Source organism: Ictidomys tridecemlineatus, chromosome 2, assembly GCF_052094955.1.
Source record: "Ictidomys tridecemlineatus isolate mIctTri1 chromosome 2, mIctTri1.hap1, whole genome shotgun sequence".
NCBI classification, from domain to species: Eukaryota; Metazoa; Chordata; class Mammalia; order Rodentia; family Sciuridae; genus Ictidomys; species Ictidomys tridecemlineatus.
The window spans coordinates 173563423-173586972 of record NC_135478.1 but is presented as its reverse complement, the minus strand read 5'-3'; the positions used below and the strand labels follow the sequence as shown (position 1 = coordinate 173586972).

At 38.4% G+C, this 23550-nt stretch overlaps 1 protein-coding gene across 10 annotated transcripts in view; it reads right to left on the bottom strand.

Moving 5' to 3' along the window:
• The window catches only part of Gsap (gamma-secretase activating protein), a 152891-nt gene that overhangs the window by 101482 nt on the left and 27859 nt on the right, over nt 1-23550 (bottom strand). For 9 of the 10 annotated variants that reach the window (XR_013435157.1, XR_013435156.1, XR_013435155.1 and 6 more), the window contains exons 6-14: nt 22706-22794; nt 18648-18717; nt 17041-17090; nt 14189-14293; nt 13869-13928; nt 12541-12584; nt 11392-11477; nt 4507-4584; nt 3107-3184 (exon numbers count right to left, since the gene is read on the bottom strand). Coding sequence is in view for 7 of the 10 variants with exons in the window: in XM_078040182.1 (XP_077896308.1) it covers nt 3107-3184; nt 4507-4584; nt 11392-11477; nt 12541-12584; nt 13869-13928; nt 14189-14293; nt 17041-17090; nt 18648-18717; nt 22706-22794 (660 nt within the window). In the remaining 3 variants the exon portion in view is untranslated. The remainder of the gene's footprint in view (nt 1-3106; nt 3185-4506; nt 4585-11391; nt 11478-12540; nt 12585-13868; nt 13929-14188; nt 14294-17040; nt 17091-18647; nt 18718-22705; nt 22795-23550) is intronic. The other variant, XM_078040179.1, reaches the window with a different exon arrangement.

Genomic DNA, 23550 nt, shown 5'->3' with positions numbered 1-23550 from the left:
TGGTAGTAGTGAATTTCATATAGGAGAAAATTTTCAATTTTGAGTTAGCTACATTTCTTTCTCAAAGAAGAAAAGAAACCTATACTAACCAGTGGCATAGAAAGCATTCTGTGGAAAGGAAAGAGTATAAACCAATCAGTTAAGTGTCCTTTCACATGGACTGAGTGAAGTTAAAGTGCTTCACACATAAGCTAATAATCTTACTATCGTGTCAACATTTCAATTGGAAAAACACGAGGAATAACCTAGTGAAACGTAGTGGAAAGGGTTTAGGCAATTAAGATGGTACTAAGTCCCTGGGGCAGGGACATTTAAAAATGTATTATTTGGGGTTATCACCATCATTAGGATAGGGTGGGGGATTCCTCCTGGTATTTGTTGAGTGGTGCCCAGGGGTGTTCAATCCTCACTGTGCAGGACAGTCCCACCCAAAGAATGATTCTCTCTTCAAAAATTTTGGTAGGACCTGTGGTAAGTGGAAAGATGACCCCTAGGAGTATTCATATGCTAATTTCCAGAGCCTGTGACTATTGTAGCTTCTGTAAATGGAAGGGACCTTGCAGATATGATCAGGATCTTGAGATGGGGAGAGTACCAATAGCGGACCCAACATGATCACAAAAGTCCTCATAACAGGGAGGCAGAACGAGACTGGACTATGGAGGAGAAGAGGATCATATAGTGACAGAGCAATCGGAGTGATATAATTGAGATGCTGGAGGAGGCAAGGAACAAATTCTTCCTGGAGTCCCCAGAGGGACCCATTCCTGCCATGCCTTGATTTCAGCCCCTCAGCTCTCATTCTGGATTTCTGACCTCCAGAGGTTCAAGGCAATGTCTGGGTTGTTTTAAGCCCTCAGGTTGTGGTATATTACAGCAGCAATGAGAAACTGACCTAGTATCCCTCCTGAGGAACAATGAAAGAAGTCCAGTCACACATCTCACCCTTTCCAGCTTTGGTTTCATTATCTGTAAAATGGGGATACCCTCACCAGGCAGAATTGTAACAAGGACCAAAATAATTTAAATAAAATAGTTAGCTTCTAGTATTCATTAAATAATAGCTTTTTAAAAATTGCTCTTAAATTTGAGATTTATGTGTTTGTTTTATACTAGGGATTAAACCCGAGGCCACTTAACCACTGAACCACATCCCCAGTCCCTTTTTATATATTTTATTTAGAGACAGGGTCTCACTAAGCTGCTTAGGGCCTTGCTAAATTGCTAAGACTGGCTTTGAACTTGTGATCTCCTGTCTCAGCCTCTTAAGTCACCAGGATTATAGGCGTGTGCCACTGCACCAGACTAGCTTTTGTATTTTTAAGCATAGCTCTTATGTAGATATGTTTAAGGCTCATGGAAATTTGTTAAATCTTAATATTTCTTTAATATTTCAATCAGTAGAAGACACATTTTAACTGGGTAATGTTACATAGAAATTATCAGCAACTAATAGCAAAACATATATCCCTCAAACAAGTACTACTGTTGTATTAAAATCCCCTCTAAAAGAGTTTAAGTCTTTTGGTGCCTATAAACCAAAATGTGCTCCAGGAGAGAGAACTTATGTCAAAACAGCCTGTTTTTTACAAAGCTCTAGTATTCCTGCCCTCTGTACACTCTGAAGATCATAAATTAAATCCTGCCTTGCCCTTTCCAAGTCATTCCCAGGAGGAAAAAAGAGGAAGAAACCCTTGCTCTCATAAAATGCTAGGTTATTTTTGTGGGACATTTCCCACACCACTCTTGGGCGTGCTGACTCAGCACTCTAGTAAGACTCAGGTCCCAGACGCAGGAGCCTTATACTTCTCTCCCTGTCACTTGAAGCAGTGGAGCCAGGCCTCTCTAAGGCCATTCTCCGCAGGTTTTGAGATCATGTTAAAATTTGCTCAGATTGGCCAATTTAGTATCAAATACTTAACTATCAATAATATCATTCAAAACAAAAATCTTAGGGACTGAGGAATATAGCGCAGGTGTAGAATGTTTGCCTAACATGTGTAAGGCCCTGGGTTCAATCCCCCAACATTACAATATAATAAAGTAGTTAAAAAAAAAACAGTCTTTGTATGCACTTACCATTTATGGGTTCTTACTTCTTTCAGTCCCCTCACATTGTACTTATCTAAACCTTTGTCATGACAGCAGATGGAGCAGAGGTCAGGGATGGGGAAAGATATCAAGGAATCCTATGCTCTCAAGCTGAAGCTTTCCTTCTTTAAATATTTTGCCATTGCTTGTAAATGGAATACTTTCTATAAGATGTTCCTTTACTGTTACCTAACACAATTACATGAAAGTATCTTTTGTAATATATTTCAAGTTCTAATACTACCAAGTCAAATGTACAAAAACTCACTGACCTCAAAGTGACTGACACACTTCACATATGTAAAAGTAAATCATAAAATAAGAGTTATTAATACCATAAACTAATAGAATACAATCTATAAATAAATATTGTGCCATTTCCCATATGTAGGCAAGTAACTATTTCATAGTTCTTATACTAAAAACTCTGTGTCCACATTCCAATTGGCCTAGAAAAGCACCTTTCAATATGGAAATACAATAAACACCATGAGAGTCCCCTAATACTCCCAAGTTTAACATTCATCTGGTTCCCATCGCCATATTTCCTCAATGAAAACAACTCACTTTAAGCTGGTCGTGAATAGAACCCATAAGCCTTATCATAAATAGCAAAAGGGAATGGACAATTCCTAAAAGGCCCTGACCTTTTGGGTCAAGATGATGTATTACTTTTCATAGGCTGTTAGGGAATGTGTTATCCAAGGTCATCATACATCAACACTAACAAATGTTCTAAGGACTGCTACCAAAAGCATAAGCTCAGAGCCTACGTTTTCTAAAGGGGGAATATACACTCCCACCACAAAAGCTAATGGAGTCAAATGGAAGGGTGTGTTTCAGAGAAAACCTTCTCCCATCAGATATCAAGAGGATTGGTGAGTGTCATCACAAGCGGAGTCTCAAAGAGGATGAGAAAATGAGGTGCAGAGAGAAGAAAATAAGACCGTGAAAGCTGAGGCATAGCATGTACTGGGAGGTCAGAACAGAGAGAGAACATCTCCTCATCACCCACCAAGATTGAGGAAAGTAATGCCTTGTGTCCCGTGTGAGCCAGCACTCCCAAGAGCAGCAGTGAAGGTCTTGCTGTATCCTGGAAGCCAGAGAAGGAATGTCAGAAACAACTGGAACTGTACTTAAGACAGTGACTCTAGGTAACACTCTCAATTTCAGTAACCAGAGAAATGACTGAATCTGGTAGAGCGAGCACCTTGTGACTTCTCCATCTCATGGGGGCCCTCATTCTCATGGGAGCCTGCACTAAGGTGGATCGTCTGAGTGCAGGCACAACCTACCGGTTGCTTTCAGCTTCTATGTAACCTTAGGTCATAAGAGGTGGATTAGATTGTTCAGGGAGAAAAGGATCCAAAGAAATCTACTTAATAATCTAAGAGATGGAGAATATCAGATGGCTCATTAGCCCTCATGCTTCGAAGCTCACTGCCACACTTGTAGGCATTAAGACCCTCTGACACTCTGAGTAATAATCCCACTTTTAGTTAAAAAGGGGATTGGGCTACCATTAATCCCAGTATACTGGATTTCACTCTACTATTCTAACTTAGTCTCCAGAATAGTTTATTCACTGGTTTTAATCATTAACCATGAGAAAAATGTATGGAAACATTCCACAAAACTTTACATTTATACTATGTAGGTATGTATATATGTCCAGTTGTAAAGTTACTTTTAGTTTCTCCACTATTAAGTTTTTTAAACTCATCTGCCTTGATCTCTAGCACCTAGGTAATATTAGGCACTCCTGCAGAATAATGAATTGTGGTGTGTCTTGGCATAAATATTTTTTAAATATTTGAGGGGAAAAAATCCAACTTTAAAAAAAATTTAGTTCCACCCATAGTACTACACAAATGCTAATTTTGAAGAACTAAACAAATAAGTACTCCCTATTATGGTTCAAACTATAACTGTGAGAGGGCATGCTGTGACCTACTGCAAAACTGGAAAAGGTTGGGCATTTGCTCCTGCTCCCCAGCCTATTGCCTAATCAATAGCTCAGGGCCACAGACGTATAAAATGAAATAAACACATCTTAGGTCTAAAGGTCAGAGATCACAATTTTAGCTTAAAACTAAAACCTGATGTCACTGTCTGATTTAAAGCTATAGGTACTTTCCAATTAGTAACAAAAGGCAAACACACATACTCTAGGCAAATACATCTATTAGGATTTGTTCATGGGCCTAGAAAGACATATATGCCAGGACAAAAAATATATATAGTATATAATATTTAGCTAATTTAATATTTATCACTAGTGAATTTCTTCAGGAAACATGTATTATGTAGGTATATAGGAATAGAATGTACTGATAGAAGTAGTAAGGCTTTAAAAATCTAATTTGCTACTATTTGAAAAAAGCAATTATGTAAACTTTAATAAATATAAAGTACCTTTATGAAAGTAAAACACTGAATATGTGATTTGTTCCCAAGAGTCAAACTTCGGGCTGTAACATACACACAAGCTTCCTGGAAATAAGAACATATTTAACAGAATTTAAAAGAATCTGTGTAATAGGTAATTTTCCTAAGCCGCTTAGCCATTCTATTCCTTTAGGTATCCTGCCCCCATCTTACCACAGATTATTCCCAAATTCTAAAAGTGGCCAATTAACAAGTTGCTAAGAAATTTCAAATTAACAACTATTTAGCATCAACAATTATAAGCAATATGTTGTGGGAAGTGACTGATGGGTAGAAAAATGAATAGAGATGCTATTATATCTGAAATAATGGGAGTCTAGAAACATCTCCAAACTTTATGAAATTCTCCTACTGTGCATGTACTGCCCTGTCCTTTTATCTATATTGCCTCTTTCAATCATTACTAATAGTAGAGACGCCAGTTTATAAAAAAAAAACAAACAAACATATGTTCCCCTCTTTACAGAAGTTGTCCAGTCTTGTTTATTTAGACTAAAAGGTAAACTGTAATCTCTTATGGAATAGTAGCAGCAAATTTGGTGTCTGAATCCATGCTCACCCCTATTTGGATCACTGAAAGCTTATCCCAAAGTAAGCACCTGGTATGGAGTGGTCTTTCCAAATTAACCCAGAATTCTTCACTTACCCCAACCTCAGAAAACCCTCAACCTTCCCATCTCCATGTGGAAAACTGTACATTATCTGTACAGTTGTTGCTAACTAGATAGAAAAATGTCCACCAATGATGTACAAATGAGGGCATTATGCTTAAAATAACTCGGGTTGAATTTGCTTTTCTGAAATGCCTGGAACCAGAAGTAATTCATATTTTGGATTCCACAAATTTGGAATATTTTGATAGGCTTTACTGGTTGAGTATCCCTAATCTGAAAACCCAAGATGCTCCCAAATCTGAAACTTTTTAAGCATCATTATCAGGGCTCAAAAAGTTTCAGATTTTGGAGCATTCATCATATTGGATTTTTAGATTAGGGATACTCTCCTATGTTAACATTTATGTGACTGACTGAAATAGGACATTGTTGAATAGAAAGAAACTTGAAAGACGTCAGAAAACTCAGGTTCTAGTCCCAGAGCCAATATTAACTAGCTGTGTGAATTCTATCACCCCTATACCTTAGTGGCTTTTAATATTTTCTTTTTTATTCTCTGCTAGTTTCTTTATAAAAGAATCATGGAAGGAGAAAAATGTGCATTTTCTTAAGGAAGACTATTCAAGGACATTTATAAAAATCCCGTTACAATATTCCACAGTTGTATTTTAATGACATTTAAAATTGTAATGTATTGTTAGAAGTACACTTTATTGCAAACAGCTTGAAAATACAAAATTTTAAAAAGCTATCGGATAAAAATGGTAATGATTCTGCTACTCTTATGGTTACTGATCACCCAATAACAACTTTTCTTTAAATTACAGCACTTACTTAGATTAAAAGTAATCTACTACTAAAGCATAAGAAAATAGTAACCATAGGAATTACAAAAGTGCAGAGTACCACTTTGACTACTTTCCTCCAGTAAGCATTATAAAAAACAACCCATTATATTTTATCCTAGGATCACAAGGAGTAAGAAACTGCTAGCAAGCACAGATAGAAAAAGGAAGCCTCTCTAGCAATAAAGAAAGAAAAAATAAAGCAAGATACTGTATTAATCAGCAAAATTTTCTTAAAAAATAATAATAATAATGTGTTGTCAAGGAAGCAGTAGGAAGAAGATTCTTGAGGAGTGCTGGAAAAGAGAACTAGTTCAACCTCTCCCAAAAATAGCATGGTAGTGCACACCTATAATCCCAGCTGCTCAGGAGGCTGAGGCAGGAGAATCAAGGCCAGCCTCAGCAACTTTAGTGAGACCAGCTCTCAAAAAATAAAAAAGGACTGAAGAAGAAGCTTACAGAGTTCCTGGGTTCACTTTCCAGTACCAATAAAATAAAATTAAAAAGTAGGTTTACAGAGAATTAAATATATTCAGACTTATAAACTGAAGAATTATCTTAGGAATCTATCCTAAGGAATGATGATGAAATGTCAATAAAATAAGATCATAACCTCCTCTATAACAAAATCCTCCACATACCATCCTCTATAGAATGAGGATAATTGTTTCTGTTTTGAAGAAAATTAAAGCAACATGTAAATTAAATACACCTAATTACATATACTAAGAACCATAATCAGATCTAATAAGCAAATATTTCCAGATTGTTAGGTTGTAGTTTAATTCTATCACCCAAACTCAAAGGGAAAGAGAGACACATAAATACTCATCAAAAATGAAATAGCTGTGCACAAGCTCTACAGTGCTGTTCAATAAACTTTATAGATGACAGAAATGTTTTAAACCTATATAGTCCTATATGGTAACTACTAGCCAGAGTTAGTCATTGAGCTCTTAAAATGTGGCTAGTGTGACTAAGGTCACAACTAGCCACGTTTTAAGATTTTTAATTTTTAATTAACTGCAACTTAATAATACATGGCTTTTTAAATTTTTAATTAACTGCAACTTAATAATACATGGCTAGTGACTTCCTTATAGGCCAACACAGTTCTAGAGCTCTAGTTCTTTATTTTGTTTATTTTTATGTGGTGCTGAGAATTGAACCCAGTGCCTCACACATGTTGGGCAAGCGCTCTAACACTGAGCTATAGCCCCAGCCCTTAGAGCACTGGTTCTCAATATTGACCCTACATTAAACTTATTTGCAATCACAGATGTTAAGATCGACTTCCAATCAACTAAGAATCTCCTTGGCAAGACCCAGGCATCAGTATTTTTTTTTTTAAAGCTAATAGATTCTAACATGCAACCAAGGTTGAGAACCACTTTCTAAAAATCATATCTGGATGTGAATCTTAGTTTGGGCTTACTAAAGTATATTGCCTAAGCTGAGTTAATTAAATTCTCTAAGCCCTAGTTTCCTCACCTATAAATAAAGAAAAATATAAAACCTACTTCATAAGGATCTTGTGTGAAAATTAAATACAATAATGTGCATAAAGTTCTGACAAAGTAGTTATATCTGGCTATAAATGTTAGCTGCTATTATTATTCCAGAACAATTTTGCTGCTATTTATAAGTTTGAAGAAATCACAGTTTGAAACAAAGTATACTCTTAGTAGCATGTACAGACCTGGGATTGGACCCAGGAGTGCTCTCCTCTAAGCTATATGTCCAGGCCTTTTTATTTTGAGACAGGATCTCACTGAGTTGCTAAGGCTGGTCTGGAACTTGTGATCCTCGTGCCTCAGCCTTTCAAGGAGCTGGGATTACAGTCATGCACTGCCACACCTGGCTCTAGAGACTTTTAATAAATACTCATCAAAAATGTAGATAATATCTCAACACTGGCTAACCGTTAAGAAACCATTTATACCATGAAAACTATTATGAAATTTTCCAAGGGAAATTATGTCCTTGGAATGGTTATTACAGGGCCTTCTAAAACGCTATGAAATGAACTGCTCAAAAGGAGAAATTCTTGCAATTTTGTGAAAGGGAAGAATGGACACATGTCCCCACTACTTCTGATCAGGTACATGAGAAAGAACTACATCCACTGACTTATATGGTGAGTGCAGCTTCCCCTATCAGACATGGATGGAATATTTTCTTCCTTTTTAATGCTTAAAGTCTCTAACTGCTTTACCTTCTTATTTTAAGAGATTTATCAGAAAAGCCTAGATGAACTCATAAAATAATACACAAAAGGCCTCACACTGCAGCAGCACCACCAACTTTCGTGAATATAACTATCATCTAGTTCCTCAGAAGATATGGGAGGAATGAGATCCCATTCATTTCTTGGAGCAAACAAATTCAGGACAAATATGCTTTTGAGAACATAAAAAGTAATGCTGAAAGGACAAAGTAGCTCCTTATCCTTGGGATGCTCTCCCTAATGACCAAGGTGTGACCAGTGAATATCAAATATCATTATGTCACCATCGTCAGTGTGAATAGTTGGTGTGTGAAACCATATTTGGATTAGATTATATGTTCCCTTCTCTAACCTTAATTTGCTCAAGTAAATTTTGTTTATTTTAATCACAAAGGTTAAAATAAAAACATTTTTAAAAACCAATTTGGGAAATATATGAACTGGCAAACTATTGCGATAGTAGGAGCAAATGTGACTCCATTTTGTTTTATGACTTCATCCTGTAAAACAACCATGCCAAGTAGAAGGGTCATGACTGGGGCAAGATGTTCTTTTCCTTTTGCTATAGAAACCTTTAAGAACACAGAACTACCTAATGGGGTATTGTTTCTGTAACTAGGGTAACGGGGCTCTGTTTCTGTAACTGGGGTGACTGGGCTAACTGTGATTGGTTAGGTTTCCCTCCGCTTGACTGCTTCTGTAACCTGGCTTGCTTGCATTGGCTAGACCCCCTGAACACCCCTTTTGCGGTTTTCAGGCTTATAAGGAGTGCCCTTGCAATTGTTCGGGGCTCATCAGGGGAACAGCTTTATGTTCTGGTCAGCCGCCACTGGTGTGCTTCAATAAAGGCTTGATTCGATTATACATGAGTGGTCTGGAAGTCAGTTTATGATACCCCGGGATGAAGCTTTAACTATAACACTATAGTTGAAAACCAAGTGATTGGTTCTATGACTTTTTCATGTTTACATTTGGAAGCATCCCATTTTCCAACAGGCTTTTTTTTTTTTTAATTTTGTTTCAAAGCTTATTTTGTACTCTCCCAGACATTGCTTGGGAAAAGAAAAAAGGCTTTAATATCTCCTGCCCCATAAAGCTAACATTTTGTTAAATGTGGTGTCATAGGTAGCCCATTTATCAGTTACTGTTCAGGAGAAATTCCTACGAGAATAAAGTTCAAATAAATAAAAGTTCACACAAAATTAAAGCCTAAAATGATTGTTTCAGCCAACAGACTTAAAGTGAAGTACAAGGGAAATAGATACCCTGGTCCCTCCCTGTGAGCTCTGGATCCCATTTCATCCCACCTCCTAAGCAAATTTATTCTACCAATGATCATCCTCTTCATTAAATATGTCCTGTAAGGATTTGAACATACTAGAGTCTCCACCATCAAAAATAAAAATATTCCCCGAACCCCACTTCCACCTTCAGCTGCTGCCTCTCTCGTGTCTACACAGTGTTACATTTTCAACTCTCAAGTTCCACTCAACCAAGCACAATTAAGATTTCACCTCCATCACCCCACACAGAAATCTCACAGTAACCTCAGCAACCTCCGGACTGCTACACCCATCGGGCTCCACCTCTCACTTCCTCCTGCCAGCCAGCCACCCCCTCTCCTTTGTGCGACCCCGCCCCTCGCCTTCAGCTCCTCTACCACCTCATTACCACCTCATTTATTTTGCTGTTCTTCCTCTCTCTCCAGACATTTGTCTTCCTTATCCCTGGGATGCTCTCCCTAACCTTCAATACATTTATGCTCCCAGATCTTATTTCTAAATGTCTTCCTTTCTGACCCTGAACTCTTCCCATGGCTTCAAATGCCAGATATACTCCAAAAAATTCCACACTTACTCATTACTAGTCCTGACACCTCTTCTAAACTTCAGACCTCTTAGTTAACATGCCCCAAAGGAAACTCATCATCTTCCTTTATAAGCCCCACTCAAACCTCTACACCCCAGAAATCAGCACTGCTCTTTACCCATTTGCTGATGCTAGAAACCTGAAAAACATTCCCCGTCACTTATTTATAGCAAGTCTTCTCAGTTTCCTCACCAAAATGCACCTCAAACTCATCTAGCTCCCTCCACATATCAATGAAAATTATAGGAAGCTATGAGAGCATAATATGGGGGTTTCGTAGAAGATACTGGTATCTTTATGTTCTAGTTTAATCCATCTATAGTTCATCTGTACTTCAGTTTAATCCATCATAGTTCAGGCCTCTATCATCTCACACATATCACCCCAGTCTCATCCTAACTATTGACCTCCCCACTTCTCTGGCCTCCTACAACCCCTTCTTCACACAGCAGCCACAGAGATCTCATAAGATTATCTAATTATGCTACTTCCTGCTTGAAACTCTACCAGGAAGTGACACACATGGACCCTAAAACTGCCAGAGGAAAGTTGTCAGGAATAGGATAGTCACATGGTGCCAAAGATGACCAACAAGTTAATTTCGAGGTTAAAAATGTATCTTTTAACCTACAAGGGAGGCAGTGGTCACCACTTAACCAAATGAACACACTTATCACCACTAACAGTAGGACATCCTAGCATTCTATGTCTCCTGACCTGAAAAAAGAAGATTCACAATACCACCTACAAAGCATACTGCTTTTAAAGTAAAAAAAAAAAAAAAAAAAAAAAAAAAAGAAAAGAAAAAATGGGTTTAGAACCCAAACATATTAGTAAACAAGACACAACAGATATCCCTATCTCTATACACCATTTGCTTAAAGATGAAGCAAGTGAGAAAAATATGGATTAAATATAAACCCATCCCCTCTGTTAAAACAACACAAATGATACTTATTAGAACAATGATCCTGTTAACCATAGCTTCTTTCATACAGAGAGCTTATGTATAAAATTATAGTGGAGGGGTTAAGGGTGTCACTCACTGACAGTGCATGTGCTTAGCCTGCACAAGGTCCTGGATTCAAACCCTAGCACCAAAGGCAAAAAATAAAATTACAGTGGAGAAGGCAATTTAGTATGTATGTGAATCCACATGATTATCTATATAATAAGGATATAATGAAGTGGCTCTTTTATATTTCATTTTCAGGATCCATATTGCTGAACAATAACTAAATTTTAGCTAGAACTTGAGTATAGTGGAATAAATTGATAAATACAACCCTGGTTCTACCTGTATGGTTGGTAAAAACACACAGAGTCAGGTATTTGCACAATTTTTCTTGGTCTTGACGATAATCATATCCAAAGTTGATGAGTCTGAGAAGATAAAGGAAAAATTGAATGCATTAAAAATACATTCCCTCATAAATGATATAAGTGACTCCTGTAATGTAGAAGTAGAGATGTGTCTCTGAAATATTTAAGTAGATAACTTTTTTGGTCAAAAAATGCTGGACAACAGTATTTTTAAAAAAATACATGGTACATAAACAGTGTGGGATGAGCAAGAGAAAAATAAATATTACTTAAAACTTACATTTTTATATTTTTTTGTAATTTAGAGATATATTTTGAAGCATATGTTTCTGAAGAAGCACAACTAAACATTCATATGATTAGAAAATCTAGTGAAATACATCACAGCTCAGGATTATCATTACTCTAATTCTTGAAGACTTTCATTCGTTTTGATGGCCTTATGTTTGTTTTTTCCAAAGAGTCTGAGGCTTTTACTACAGGTAAAGTATGTAGGAATAAAAATTAAAGCTTGCCTTCTTTGTAAGAAGGAAAGCAGAAAAGCAGAGCTAGAGACTCAGCTGAGCCACAAGCAGATTGACCTGTTACATCCTCTCGAGGGCAACATGGGTTTTGATGTTTTTTTCTAAATGCAGCTCCGTGGCCTACAAATCTTTGTATTTAATCATGAGGAAAAGGGTACTTCCATACATCAAAATAAGTTGAGATGTGCCACAGAAATAAATGGCTAATAAAATAAAAAAGTCGACTTTACATGTAAAATCTCATGTCTGTGCTAGATAGTTATTTATAGTCCCTATAGAGAACAGGAATATAAAATAAGATACACAGACTATCAAACTGACCCTTTATTTGCATATCATGAATTAGGAATATAACCATTTTGACCAAAAATATCTATAAAAATAACAATTTATTAATAACTTAATTGAAGACTTTCGTTTGTTTTGATGTATTTTTTTTAATACTGTTGTCCAGCATTTTTTTGACCAAAAAAGTTATCTACTTAAATATCTCAGAGACACATCTCTACTTCTGTGGGTACATTACAGGGATCACTCACATCATTTATGAGGGAATGAATTATTTAATTACTTAAATAATTATTTAAGTGACCACTTACTTAAATCCTGAGTCACTTAATGATATGTCCAAAGGTGCTTCGAACTGTTTAAAAAGAGAGAGAGAAAATGACACTGAGTGTTGACAGGCCGTGCTCACCTGTGATGAGAAGACACTTAACCATCCTCATCCTCAGAGCTGACACCCACACGCATGGCACAGGAAGCGCACGGGAAATATTCTGGAGTTTACATACAACCACAAGCTTGATGTATACTTTCTTTCTTGAAGAGCTAAGGCTCGGCAAACTTTGCCTTGGATCCAAATATCATAAATGGATTTGTTGTACAATAGGCCAATGAGAAGCAATAACCTTTTACAAGACATGAATGACCACGTAAGGCAGGCTAAGCCAAAAAACGGCAAAAGGAGTAAATGAAATTCCTGGAATGGCATGAAGCCAATCCATACTAGACAGTCAAGGAAGAGGAGGAAGGATCATCTGTTGTGGAGAGCCGTGATTTGAATCATGGTCTTTCTGACTCCCTCGTGGCTGCCTTTGCTTTGGGAACTACCTGTTCAGGTCAAGATATCCCAGTTGCTATGGTGACACCTGTGCAAAGGCTCAGATTTATCAGTTGGGACCTTGAGTTCAAGCACCAACTCCCAGGGACAGAAAATTCTGAGCATAACAAGATGACCCTAATGTCTTGCCAGTCCTTCATCCTTCAGATTGTCTGCTCTGCTAAAACTTTCCCACAAATAACCTTTTGATGACAAAACCTATATAATAAATGTGCTAAGTAAGCCAGCTCTGAGTCAGTCAAGCTCCATCAGAGCTTTTCTGTGTGTGCATCTATCTTTTCTTTACTCCCCATTGCCCCTTATCTGGTTTCTTAATTAATGGCTATGGCTGAGAGATGAGAGAGTCATGGCAATCCATCCCATCTAATGACATTGGGGATGCCTAATGAGGCTAACACTTTCAGTAGCTTTCCTGGGAGTAATGCTAGAGTTTTTCTAATTAAACTGTACCCTCTTACTGGCTCTCCTTATTTTCAAATCCAAACTCACAAGTCCTTTCAGGTCAAATCACTTGCAACCACTTAAAGTCATCTACTGTAGACCACACTTACTATGAGTCCCACTCTTATGCTTATTCCTATAACATGGGGTACTTAGTAGGGACTTCCCGCCGGTGCTCTTCTCACCCATATTAAATATGCATTTGTTATAGAGCTGAAGGCTTAAGATGGCAGGACCTATTTTACTTCCTCATCCAAGTGACTAGCCCAACATTAAAAAGGCTAAAATGTTGTTCATGGTGGCAACTCTTAAAAGGGAGCAACATGTTATAAAATTTCCTACAGCTGATCATTCTGGACTTACCATTAAATCACAGCTCTGATCAGCATAAAACTGGAGGCACTTTAAGATACTCCTTGATTTCTATAAGAGAAAACATTGTGACATAGTATCCCCCATGTTCCCCCCCTCACACACACACACAAAAAACACAACAAAATACCTTAGGAAAAGAGGGAAAAGAGAAAGAGAAAAGAAAGCAGTGAACAAGTAGTAACAAAAACTTTTTCATTATTTTTAATAAACTTCTGCTGACTGTTCCCACCAACGAAAATGTAGTGATTAATAAACTTTAGTGATGCTAATGGCAAAATAAAATTCTTCCTATAAAAACGAGTTTTTACCTCCAGGTCAATGTAGTATAATCTCTGCTCTGACATATCCCACTGAGTCCAAACAAAATCCTCAGCTATTCTGTCTCTTGGGATATGGTCAGAATTTTTAATTACCTAAAGAGGCAAAAAAAGATTTTATAAACATTGTTTATAAGATCATATCTGGAATTATTTTGCATATTTCATCTCTGTGATATGTGTGAATATTTCTACTTTATTGTTAGCACCTCCTGCACCCCAGCACACACAGTCTTTCCAGGAAAGTTAAGATGTAGTTCCCCAAAAAATACTCTAAAATATACTATTTTATTCTTGTTCCTAGTTTAGTGGACAGGTCAGGATTTTTGGAGGCAAGACTACACCTACCTAAAAATCAATAGCTGCATTAATAGAAGATTCACAATATCCTGCTGTGGACATAAGCCCCTCCGTCAGACCTCAGCAGAGTAGAAGGCCTCACTACCAAAGACAGAGGTTGTGATGCCAAGAAAACACTCAGGCCTGAACACAGGAAGTTCTGCCATGACCCCTATCTGGCCATGACTTGGGGCATGCTTCTATGTCTTCCACAACCAGTGTGATGACATTGCCCATCTCTCAGCAATTCTCAACTACTCATCCTTCAAGACGTGACTTGGGCGCTGTCTCCAACACAAAGTCTTCCCTCCCCTCACCAAGATGAAGGCAAAGCTCCTCCCCTCTGTATTCTCTGGTGCTTTGGCATCTTCTATTATAGTGACACTTTAATTAATAATATAAGCTTCCTCAAGTGAGCCTGCATTCTTTACGGCACCTTTATTTTTCCATATCTTGATTATTTCTAGCATGGAATAGCATTCAAGGAATGCTTATTCAAAAGAGAAAAATCAGGTGTGCAAAGTCAAACTGTTCAGCATAAAATATGTGTTTACAAGTAAGAAAGTCAGAACTATAGACATTTAAAATTTGAGGATTCCAGAAATCATCTAATTCAAACCTCTGCTTTACACTGGTGAGAAACCTGAGACCCAGAGAGGTAAGATTAGGAAGGCTGTACAGTTAGTTCAGCAAGACCCAGAATCCCAACATCTGGCACCCTGCCAGTACCCTCTGGACACCCCAGCCGACTTAAAAATAACTGAAAATGAGTTGAGAATTCACTTTCCAGGGCCTGGGGATGTCATTTCAGTGGTATGGTGCATGCTTCGTGTGCAGAAGACTCCAGGTTTAATTTACTTTCCTCAAAACATTTACCAGGCAAAAATAATCTACACTGAGAGATGAATAAAAAATGAAGACAGGTTAAGATAGAAGAAATGAAGAAAAAGGAGATCATCAGAATGGTCCATATTCATGCCTAACCTCTAATCCTAAAAGGAATCTCTTCGCAAAAGCTAATTTGGAACTTGAGGGAAATACAAGGCATAGAGCATATCTCCATTTCTTGCTTGGTAGGTCCATTACATTTAGTCTATAGGAAAGTGACACTTGACAAAGGATCCAAGAGCACACATCTTTTCTAAACCTCTATATGTATCCTATTTCCTTTTTTTTTTTTTTTTTTTTGGAAATTTGTTAGGTTGGGACAGTATTAGAACCCTCTCAACTAAAGGGATATACTGACAAAAAACAGGAGCATGAGAGTGGCATACCCAGGTTCCAATCTCCACCTTGTCCCTTTACAGTTACTTCACCTCTGTGAGTCGTGGTTGCCATCTTCTCTGTGAAAATGGTTATGATTATGATACCATAAACTCAATCAGGCAAGAGGCTGTGGAGAGCACGTGAAGTTGCATTCTGCTGTATGCAGCAGCCATGGAAGCCTTTAAGAACAAAGGGTTGCCCCTGGAAGAGCACACGTGGGTGAAGAAATGCTGAGGCTGTGCCAAGTTGGCCAGCAGAATCCTTTCTGGGCAGCTGATAAGGGCCCCTCCCCTCTCTCTTCCTGCACAGTCCTCACACTCATTCCCTATTCCTGACCCCATCTTATTTAATTCTCTCCAGAGACTGTCCTCAAATTTGTGATCCCCCTTCCTCAACCTCCCAAATCACTAGGATCACAGGCATGTACCACCACACCCAGCTCCTGATGATTTTTAATGCAAAAATAAAAATGAAAAACTGGAAAATCAAGTGACTATCCATCCATGGTAGAATGACTGAAAAATTATGGGTTTTTATGTTCATGCTTCTAAACAGAATGAATTGGAGCTATTCTAGCTGACTTACAGGTAACACCACAAAACTGAATGAGGTAAAGAGTGAATGACAAATCAACCCTGGGTGTGCTGGGGTGGGGGGTAGGAGATTTTGTTAAGTATGAAAGGATACATACCAGTTGGTGAACATAAGTTAGAGGGGAAGAAGAAAGGGAGATGTGGAAAGCAAACAAAAAACGGAAAACTGCAGCATAAATGTTATGATCTCATTTGTTATGTGTTTAAATATGCGTAAAAATTAGAAAAACGATTATTTTTCTATTTAGTAACCTATTTACTCCTGACATAGTAAGTAAAAAAGTAAACACAAAAGTAGCTGGTAAATGTACATATTATAATTTTAGTTTGGTGAGGACAATGGATTCCCCATGTATATGTGTCTAACCTTGTGCAAGTTTGCATGAGCAAGGCAAAAGCTGTGCAAAGACCCACATGGACACTGTTATTAGTTACTCCAAGAAACAGATTGACAGGGGTGACACAGAGATAAAGGCGATAATTAACTTCCTCATATAGCTTTGTCTTACATGTTATGATAGCAGGTCTATAATTTAAAAGACTTCAAATAAAGAAAATACCACATATTATTAGCATTAATCTTTAAACAGTCTACATAGTTCTTTGTAGAAGAAAACTGACAAAAAAGAAATTCCAAATCTTTACCACTCTATTTCCATCTTCTTGGGTGACTTGGATATGAAATTGTTCAATATCTTGAAAAAAAAGATAATTGAAACTTCAACATAAACATCAGTATATTTTTGTCTGTTGTGAAAAAATTTTTACAAAAGTAATAGATTAAACAACTGCTACAAAACAATATTATCAGACTTACAACAGAGACTCAAACACAAATAAAAACCTGCCTTTCTTCCCCTTTCTTTAGTCTATTTCAATACCTACTTTTGCTTCACTCTTTTTTATCCTTTCTTTTTTTATTTATTTCTTACCTAGATGACAATAGTGGAGTGCATTACATTCATAATTATCCATTCACAGCACAATTTTTTGTAACTCTATATATAAAGCATGTTCACTCCAAATTATGCCATTATACGTGAGCTCTCTTATTTTTTGCATACAATTCTTAATACATCTTTATACCACCATTTATCATATCTCTGTTTATAGCACCAATACTGTGTTGTCTTTCTGCACGTTTCTTCCCTCAAACAGTATTTGCTCCTCTATGTCATCAGTCTTTATAGGGTAAACAGGGCACCTTAGCAGGGCTTATCTTGAATGTCCAAATATCAAACTTGTGTTTGTTTGTATAGATTGAAAACTCATCATACAAGACATTTGGGAGAGGCAGTTTTATTGGGGTCAATTTCACATGAACAAAACCCCAAGACTTAATGTTAATTTGCAGATGGTTCCTTATAACAATTTTTTTTTATTGAGTACTGGGGATTAAACTCAGGGACACTCGACCACTGAGCCACATCCCCAGCCCTATTTAGTATTTTATTTAGAGACAGGGTCTCACCGAGTTGCTTAGCACCTCACCATTGCTTAGGCTGGCTTTGAACTCGTGACTCTTCTGCCTCAGCCTCCTCAGCCACTGGGATTACAGGTGCGTGCCACCACGCCCAGCAAAAAACAATTTTGATTCAGTCACACCTTCTGCCAGTTCTACTTACAAAAACATGAGACAGGAAATTGAGTGGCAGAACAAGGACTGAACACACACTTAAGCCCTCAAGCCTGTTCTCCCAGCCATAAATGAAAGATGGCTCACTAGACAAGTCCACCAGTGGGTTTTTGTCCTTCCCCACTTCCCAATGAAAACATCATGAAAGGACGTGAGCTCTTTTGACACAATCTTATTTGCTTTTACTTGAATTTGGCCATGTTGGTATGTGTCCTCAGATCTGGAATTCCTCTAGCAACCAAAGCCTTCCCTTCTCTCCATCCAAGCCTTTTTCTCCTGGTATTAAAGTTATCTCCTAGGACAGACATCCTAACGAAGGAAGGACTGAAAAATGCAAAAATAGCCAGCACAACTGTTCTCCACACATCCCACCACGTGACGAAGTTGGAGATCTATGTATATAGGATCCTGTCATTCCCAAGACAGGCAAACTGAGCAGAACTTGGGGGCACCATAGGACAAACTCTTCCACAGGAATTCTAGGTCTCAAGTGGACAAAGATTAGTGGACCCTTAGCAATGGCAAAGACATCTAGAAGATTCACTCATGTCCACACTTCATTATGAGACCATGTATCATTCACATGCCTCCACACGGAACTTAAAGATACACTTACATTTCTCTTCTGATATCAGTAACAGTTGGTCCTGTGGGAGAGGATGACTTCCAACATGTGGGTAGAGGAACTGTAAAAAGCAAATTAATCAAAATCACACGTTTCTTAGTTGCACAAATATTTCAGAAGTTGTATTTAATCACTGCACTACTATATACCATAAGGGGACTGGGAGCTCTACAATAGTTCAGGGGAAACACACATACACATAGGTCAAAGTACACAGGAAGTAGAAATTTTCAGGACTTCAGTTTTTCTAGGAGGAAGTTGATCTAAGCACAACACTATCACCATATAGTTAAACAAGAAAGCAATAGTTGGAGCTATTTCTAGGGATGATACTTCCTATTTGGAATATTGATTCTGAAGCCAATTGAAAGAAGCAATGCAAACAATATTTATACAGTATTTTTCACACACAAAAATAGAGTGATCAGTCTATTTGTTGTACAACTAAACCTAGTGTATACTTTGTGGGCCAAGTAAACATACTCCCCACTACAACTTCCAAATTCCTGCTCCCCAGAAGCAAAGCACAACATAATTGGGGATTTTCAAAAAAAGTTCAGTGAGTCATGATGTGGCCTGTGGTTGACAATGTACAAGCCTCAAAGACAGAATGATCACCACTGGGAAGAAAAGACTTATTTCACCCCATTCCTTCTTTGTGGTTTACACAGGATCCTTATAGGACAAAGCCGGCAGCCTGCACCACAAGGCCTGACCCTATCAACCGTGATAATGAGGAAAACTGGTCATGGGATGATTCCTCAGTTGACTGCAAATCAACAATTTCATTTTCTGGCATGAAAAACAGCTTACTGGGTAAGATCCACCAGTAAATTTTGTCCTTCCTCCTGTCCCCAAGACTTAAAAACTTCATGAAAGGACATAACTTTTTATATTTCTATTTTATAGTCATCAGTCTTACTAAAACTTAGGAAAATGATTAAATACATTACCTAGTGTCCTAATTTTTCATAGTAAGTTAGAAATGGAACTGGTCAATTTAAGTGTTTATAGTCAAATTCCCTTTTAGAAATAAAAAACAAAGGACTGGGGACATAGTTCAGTGGTGAAGTACTTGTCTGCATACCCACGGCACTGGGTTCAATTCACACATACATGCATATACAAAAAGGACATTCGGAATTGAAAAGCAAAACTTCCCACCATTCCTCATGGCAATAACCTTAAATTACAAAATAAACATCAATGTGGTACATTGGCTACAAAAATATAGAGCTCATTATTCATAATTGTGAAACTGTGCCCAAATAGGACACACCGAGCACTGGGGTTGAAAAAAAAAAAAGCAGAAATAATTGGCACCACACACACAATAGTAGAGCAAAGACTCAGTGCTTCAAAATAAGGAGATACTCCCATAGGAGACAGTATGGCCTCCTGAGTCTACCAAGATGGTGGGGATCTGCCAAATTAGGAACATGAGGTGCTACAGCATTAATAATTGTCAACCTCTACCCCTCTGCCTGGTCTTTGCATAGGTGACCAGTAAGAAAGTGATTTTTTTTTTAAAGCCCATCCAGGTGATGGTTCTTTTTCTTCCTACTATAAGGCAGCCTTAGAGCAGAGCCCCAAAGTTTAAAAAGAAAAGGGGGGGGCTTCAAATTCAACTACTTAAGTACATCCTAAATAGGAAGTTATGCAGGTTTTACACGTATTTAAGGAAACATCTATTTTCACAAGTATGGAGCTAGACTGAGAACTGGTGCTGGTCTTTGGGGAGCAGGTAGTCTAGCTGTGTAGAGGGGTATGTATTTACACACTGGAACTATCTGGAAGATGCACCTCATACTGGTAGGGATCTCTCAAAGGGTACCAGACTGGGGTGCAAGCACCACCCACCACTGTCCTGCTGAAGATCCTCTGAGACGGTGACCAGGGAAACGTACTACTGGAGATCACCATGGATGTTTTGGTGAGAAAGGGAGATAGGTCTCAGTGAGAACCCAGTGGACTGTGAAATGGCATCACTCTAAGTGGGGAGGAGGAAGGGAGGGAAAAGGTGAAGATAAGCCATGGAGGTTTGGAGGAGCTTCTCTCTCTAGAGGCACAGACATGAGAAGCAGGGAGCAGGACTAGGAACTGAGACGGGTCCACAGAGTGTGTGCAGGCTGTACTTGATTTGGGTGGAGATTTTCTTTTCTTTTGGCCTATAAATGCTGTCATATATCATATGCTTTTAATTTTTAAAATTCACATAAAATTCATAGTTTTAATCACTTCAACTGACATAATTTTCAGTGGCTTTTAATCTACTCACAATGTTGTGTAACTTATAAAAACTCTATGCTGTAATTCCCTTTAGTTGCCCCAGACCTTCAATAATGTCTGTTATTTGCACTGGGTAGGGAAGCCCAAAAATAAGCCAGAAAAGGGAAGTGTGCCTCTGTCCCACAGTCACCCCTGCACTGATGACAGACTTTCCAGGGGGGAGAAATATAGCTTGGGAGTTCCAGGCCAAACCCATCTAGAAACAACAGGAGTGGAAAGAAAAGTGCACAGCTGGAAGGACTGCTGACAGCAGAGGACCCAGGACAGAGGAGAGACAACCCCTCTCCTAAACGTGCTGGCTGCTGGCTGGGAGTGGGGGTGGGGTGGGAAGGAAGAAGCAGGTACTTCACGTGACACCAGTGGACCCCAGGTAGACCAAAAGGAATGTTTTGACCTATAGCAGAATCTGAAATTATGCAGAGGGAAATTAAGCCCTAAGATGTCTGTGCACAGTTGATTCTTGTTTTCTGTGGCAACTGTGTTCCATAAAATCACCAAAACACTGTCTACTGAACACTAACCTTGCCTAGGGCAAAAACAAGGCTAGGTTACTGTGAGCCCCTGTTCTTAACATTTCTGTTCATAACACTTATGTATTATCCATCGATTTTACATGTTTCTGTTTAAAAGAGAATTTATATATATTGTTGCTTCCCTAACTTTGAGCTTAGGGCCAAGTTAGGGAAGTTACGATTCATGCCAGAATGAAATGCACGGAAGCAGCACACATACTCTCTCTAAAAGGGGCACATCACAGCCTTCCCGCCCCTAGGAACACTAGAAAGCATTTCCACAATATTCGGGGGGGGGGGACATTTAAAACAGAGAAATCACCAACAAGAGCACAAAAATTAGAATAATATGGCACAAGCCTCCCTGTTTATAGCATGAGAACCAAAACAAGGCAAAGCTCTCCTTGTTCAATGTCTGCTGGGGACGTTCACCTCAGGTGATTTGAATTTCTTTATCACTCAGTACATCTGCAAATGATGAGGAAAGTGCCTTGAGTGTTAATATTGAGTTACCAATCAATTTTAGCAAGGAGAATTTGCAAACATGGAATCTGCAAATAAAGAAGATAGTAATCCACCTGCCATTATACACAAAATGCTTCTGTATCCATGGAATTGATAAATCCACGGGTTTATTAAGTCATTTAGTCATAGATAATTAATCTGTCAACCATATGATTATATTAACTGTGTGTGTGTGTGTGTGTGTGTGTGTGTGTGTGTGTGTGTGTGTGAGTGAGTGGGGTGGGGGGAGAGGGGAGGAGAGAGAGGGAGAGAAACTCGGGATTTAACCTAGGGGCACTCTACTTCTGAACTGCATTCCCAGCCCTGTTTATTTTTGCTTTATTTTGAGAAAGGATCTAAGTTGCCAAGGCTGGCCTTGAACTTGTCATCCACTTGCCTTGGGCTTCCCAGTTGCTGGGTTTACAGGTGTGCACCACTGCACTGGGTAAATAAACTGTTAATGTTTACCATAAACATGTTTTCATATCCAGTGTTTTATCACGTCAAAAATATTGCCTTGCCATCAGACAAGTCATAGTGTAGCAGAATCAGAGAAACTAACACTTGAGTTCCTAATTTCCATGTTTGTAAAGGAAGAGGCAGTGTATCCAGCTATATCCACCTACAAGATTGCTTTGAGGATTAAATGCGATAATGCATGTGAAAGCACTTTGTAAATATTTTTCCACTAGGTTTCATACCTTTTTATTAATGAGATAAGTGATAAATGACAAGCTTACTTACCTGTACCCAAATATAGCTATCCACTGCTTTTAGAACCTTCACATTGTTAACAGGGTGGATTTCAACCAGCAAAGTTAAGCACTTTGATCCTACAGAGGAAAGAAGGCTTTTAGAAGTAAACATTAGAATATCATATTATCTTTTCCAAAGCAAGTAGGGAGAGGAATTCCTGGTAAATCCTATTACACCACACAAAGCAATTTTCCCATCATCATAAAGTCCCTTGAGGTGACATAAACTGTAATTCCATCCCATTTCCACTCTCCAGGGATAATGTGCGACTCCAGGACCCCCAAAGAGCAATCACTGTGCCAAAGGACCTGCCTTCTACATTCTTGACACTGTAAGGAGGCTGCATGGTATTATGAGGACCAAAGGATGCTCAAAAAAATGCAAATGTCAAAAGGAAGTTTTTGAGTGTCCCTGTAAACAGCAGCAGACACCAGGGGGAAAGCACCACATCTGAAATACAAGTGATTTTTTAAATAGAAGATGATGTCACTTTGAACCCTCACCAGCAATGGATGCCAGTGCCTCACAAACTGGATTCCAATGGCCTCATCTCTCCACAAATTATTGTGATTCTAAGATTTGCAACAGGTACATCTGGGTTTTGAAAATGTAACTGTGTTTCCTATTGCATTAAGCCGTTCCTTAAAGAAAAGGAATCTTCTTAAAGTTCACTTTTACCCTTTGTCCCCCAAAGTAGGTTTCAGGGGTTGCTTAGTACCTAGCATTTGTAAGGCTCTGGGTTTGATCCCCAGCATGGACAGGATGGTGGGGAGGGGGCTCCAAAATAGATAGAGAAAACATCACAAGGTAATATGCTCGAAGCGAGGAACAAG